We start from the raw sequence: 5,126 nt of genomic DNA, 5'->3' as shown, positions 1-5,126 counted from the left end.
TACCAAAACTGTAGGAGGAGTAGCATTTTGAAAGAATTTCACAGAATTTTCTATTTTTAGTAACAACGCCAACACCGTTCGTCGAAATCAAAAACCGATACACAGAATTATGTATCTTAGTGTAGTCTACTTGTGTGCCAAGCTATATTGAAATCAGACCAAAACTGTAGGAGGAGAAGCATTTTGAAACAATTTCACAGAAATTTCTATATTTAGTAACAACGCTACACCGTTCGTCGAAATCAAAAACCGATACACAGAATTATGTATCTTAGTGTAGTCTACTTATGAGCCAAGTTTCACAGAAATTTCTATATTTAGTAACAACGCTACACCGTTCGTCGAAATCAAAAACCGATACACAGAATTATGTATCTTAGTGTAGTCTACTTATGTGCCAAGTTATATTGAAATCAGACCAAAACTGTAGGAGGAGTAGCATTTTGAAAGAATTTCATAGAAATTTCTATTTTTAGTAATAACGCCAACAACGTTCCTCGAAATCAAAAACCGATATATAGAATTATGTATCTTAGGGTAGTCTACATGTGTGCCAAGTTATATTGAAATTAGACCAAAACTGTAGGAGGAGTAGCATTTTGAAAGAATTTCAAAGAAATTTCTATTTTTAGTAACAACGCCAACACCGTTCGTCAAAATCAAAAACCGATAAACACAATTATGTCTCTTAGTGTAGTCTACTTATATGCCAAGTTATATTGAAATCAGATCAAAACTGTAGGAGGAGTAGCATTTTGAAAAATTGTTTACAGACAGACGGACAGACGGACGGACGGACGCCGGACGAATTACTATCGCATAAGCTCTTCTGGTCTCTGACCAGTAGAGCTAAAAATAAAGATGATGATTGAGAACCAGAGACGATGGTCATCGATTCCAGTGAGTATAGATCCCCCCGAAAAATTAGTACAGCCAAGGATACTTCGTCTATATTTTAACTTTGAATCAATTTGTGATTTTAGTATCAAGATTGCATTTAGAAATTTGAAATGGGCATGCTATGTTATAATATTCCCATCACTGCAACACATTTTATGATGCCCTTACTTGACTTACAGAAACTTACCTGTATGGAAGGGCGTTAAAAGGAGTTTGAAGCCAGCGTCAACACTCAGTGAGTTGGATACAAATCTAAATGTCAATGTATCCCCACTGGACATGTATGCCCCTAAAGGCTCGTCCTCCCCACAGACGCTTTTATCCAGGCCTATAAAAAGGTAGAAATTCTTAAATATTAATTGAGTCTATAACTACGTTTTTAATTTCTTATGCAAATCAAGATGAACACAACACATTCCTCCTAAGGTCCCTCATACCTGGTACTTTATATGATGAGGTAGAAGGTCCATCATAAATGTACAATTGATCGTAACCTGGATCACAGCCATAATAGACGGAACCCTTGATATTCAACTTCCTGACAACAATCATGATTCTATTATGGTTGGTGGTGCTGGTAGAGGCAGGGGCATTGCTCACAGTGACGGTACAGTCCATGTTATTTCTATACTTGCTGTCCTGGGTCAGGTCAAGGCGAATGGAGGGTAGCCCGCTGATTGTGAGTATTTCCCCACATATTGCATCCAAGTAAACTGTATTTTACAAAAAAGTAAGTTGTAAATAATAAATTACAGTAAATTGTTTTATCTAACACCATTAGATTGATTGATTGATTGTAAATTGTTTAACGTTCCTCTGGAGAATTATTCACTCATATGGAGACGCCACCACTTGCCGGTGGAGAGCTGCAAATTTTGTCCTATACTGGACACTACAGGGCCATCGAGCAGGGAGGGATCTTTTTTGTGCCAGCACCTACTGCAACAGGGAACCTCGGTTTATACAGTCTCATCCGAAGGATTGACTCCTTACTTCGCGACTCTAGAGCAGACACTCTAACCACTGCGCCACACGGGCGAATAACAGCATTAGAAACATGATACTTAAAGTATTCTAAATGAAATATATGGAGATAACGAGCAGTATTCGAGCTCAAAAGTCCATTAAACAATACAAAATTGGAGCAGAGCAAAAACGGACCTCGATAACATTAAAGGTGGAATCAGGTGCAATGGAGGAGTGAGCATCCTCTGCCGACCGGTCACACTCGCTTAAGTTTTAGAATTCATAGAATTAAGGAATCACTGTCTAGTTTGTATAGTATGCCAGGGCATCAACAATGGTGGGAAACATGGGATAATTTGCATAACGGGCGAAGCCCGTTATGCATAAATTATCCCATGTTTCCCACTATTGTTGATGTCCCTGGCATACTATACTAACTAGACAGTGATTCCATATATTTCCATTTCATTGTGAAATGAAATTGTAGATTTAGACTTTAAAAATGCAGACATATATATAAATTACACGAGGATTCCCATCCCAATTTCAATAGTCCTCGCCCACTGACGTCAAACACAACGACAGCCGCACGAGATTTACATGCATAGTTGGCCTCCTTAACGTCAGACTCAGAGACAGATGCGCACGAGATTTGTATGCATATTAGGCCTCCTTAGCTCCTGACCTATTGACTTGCCTAATTTACATTCCGGTAGAATTATCAAGAAATTAACTCCGCTAACTTTCAAAGGGTTATCACAGAGAGAAAAATTAGAAATGGAAATATTATAAAACTAACTATAGTTCTCTGAATTCTAAAACTTTATTGTAACACTTGTCATGATCGGGAAATAACGGATAAAACCCGTAGACAATTCAGTGTGTATATTATACTGGCCTAACAATAACTATGAAAAACGTCAGTCAGCATTTGACTTAATGATAAATTGTATTTGCTGACAAGGCCATTGTATCGACCATATTACTTACGAAATGGTGACTTTCAACGAGACTGCTGAAATTCTTTTTTCGGTAACTTGTTTGTTAATATTTTTTCTCGTTTAAGAAATTCGTAGAGCCTGCTCATATCGAATCATCCCCTTATGCAGGTGTAGCTGCAGGACTGTAGCTCTCCGAAAAATATATTGATAGACGAGTCTGTCAAATTATTTTTTTGGAGAGCTACAGATTTGCAGCTAATGCAGGTGATGAAGGTATATTGCTGCATAGGTAAGGGAATGTAACGATTTTTAAGTCATCACGTTTATCATAAAAATTGGTTATTAGAATACTATTAATGTCTTTTCTCAAGTAAAATATATTATCTAAATCACAGGTACTTGTGGACAGCCCCCCCCCCCTTGATATTCAACCCCGGGGCTTATTGGACATTTTTTTTCACAGATTATAATTATTACACATATTCATGATGTGTACAATATGAAAAAATCGTCAAAACCCCCAAAAAATCGCTCCACAAAAAAAAATACCCCACTATACATTATAAGAGAGGCTCTTATAATGTATAGTGGGGTATATTTTTTTTTGGCCAATGGACTATATTTTGGCCAAAGTAGTTTTACAAAATGGCTAAAAACAATGTACAGTGTATAAATCATATTTTTCATACATTTTAATAATAATCTCCTAAAATAACTAAAGAAAGGCCATCATCTTGCACGAAAATAAACAATTTTTATACTTCTATATACATATACATTTATTAAATAACTATAAAAAGACAGTCATATTGTGTTGAAAAGTTATTTCCAATAAGCATACATTTTGTCGAATTTCTCGTATGTACCCCTAACTATAAAAAGACTATTATTTTGTGTTGAAAAGTTATTTTCAATTAGCAAACATTTCTCGTACTTGCCCCTAAACATAGAGAGATCATATATAAAAAGTGCATAAATTTGTTCGATATTTATGCATTAAAAGTACATTAACTTGGTCCCAAATTTAACGCACTTTGATTTTTTTTTTTCAAATTGCATTGTAACACTGCTCTCTTATATTAGATATTTCAATTCGGCCATTCTCTATTTTTCGGAACTAAAACTGGAAAACAAAATCCATATCCCAAGTCTAAATATGCCAGTTGTATGCATTTCCCTATTGCACTTCAAATTTATAGCACGAACATTTCTCAGTTTCAGTAGAAAAAATACAAAATATTGACTGCTATACAGACTATCATTTTATTTCATACATACAGTAGTAGTGTCAAAGAATTTTCATTTTACATTGTAAAAATCCATCATTTGATCAATGTGCTTTTCTCAGTCTGCCAGGGTTTAGGAACATCGCTATATTATACATACAAATACGTATGGTATAACCAAGACATATACATGTGTAAAACACTACATTCTGTCCTTTTTAGGTTTTGACTGTTCAATATGTTTCAATATGTTTGTCAGTTATGTGTTTCTATTATTCTGTGACCCTAGCTTAGGTACAGATCATTATCTATAATATGGTATGTGCTAGTAACTGCTTTCTCACTTTATAAGCAGCTCTAGAATGTTTTCTATAGCTACAATATTTCACTTTTATGTGCTTATATTTTTTAGCCAATACATGTTTTCCTTAAAATTCATTTTTGTTTCTTTTTACTTACAGCATGCACGTGTATATTTTCACTAAACTTTATGTTTATTTGTTAAATCACTTCTTAAAAGCACTCTTATACCATGTTTTATTTATTTAACTGTATAAATATGCAGACAATATTGTCATCATCATCATCATCATCATCTTCCTTTACACCCTGTGGTGTGTAGGGCAGCAACAAAATTCCTCCACCCTTGCCTGTCCTGGGCTAGCCTTGTCAACGATCCCCAGGTCTGGTGCATTGCCTTCATCTCGCCTTCTACTGTCCTTCGCCATGATGTTCTAGGCCTCCCCCTCTTTCTTTTGCCCTCTGGTGTCCAATGCAGTGCTGTTCTAGTTGTTGACTGGGGGTCTTTTCTGAGAACACGTCCAATCCACCTCCATCGGCGCTTGGTTATGATGGTACCCATGTCCTCTTGTTTGCATCTGCTCAGCAGTTCTTCATTTGTTACCTTATCGGGCCAGACAATATTGTACATGAACATAATTAGTGGAAAGTTCTTTTAGGGCATTTCAAGCGTTGCAATATTTGATCCATCGTCGGAAACCCACGGGTGATCTCATCTTCCATAAGTGATAAGTAAAAACGAGATCACCGACGATGTATTTGATCTTTTACTGTATTATTTTCAATTTGTATA

The 5,126-nt window shown here is 36.0% G+C and overlaps 1 protein-coding gene across 1 annotated transcript; it reads right to left on the bottom strand.

The window, feature by feature from the left end:
• Nucleotides 1–1,087: 1,087 nt before the first annotated feature.
• Nucleotides 1,088–4,895, bottom strand: LOC134241534 (uncharacterized; the record flags this gene model as incomplete). The annotated part of the gene is made up of 3 exons (XM_062723574.1): nt 4,640–4,895; nt 1,338–1,613; nt 1,088–1,228 (listed from the first exon to the last, which is right to left on the bottom strand). Coding segments are annotated over exons 1-3 (673 nt in total), but the record flags the coding sequence as incomplete, so codon positions are not given.
• Between the last annotated feature and the right edge of the window lie 231 nt (nt 4,896–5,126).

This window comes from Saccostrea cucullata, unplaced genomic scaffold (genome assembly GCF_032062105.1).
Source record: "Saccostrea cucullata isolate Sc308-1 unplaced genomic scaffold, CSIRO_AGI_Scuc_v1 ctg20383, whole genome shotgun sequence".
Classification (NCBI taxonomy): domain Eukaryota; kingdom Metazoa; phylum Mollusca; class Bivalvia; order Ostreida; family Ostreidae; genus Saccostrea; species Saccostrea cuccullata.
Note: the sequence above shows the minus strand (reverse complement) of the source record. Positions and strands in the feature narration are given on the sequence as shown.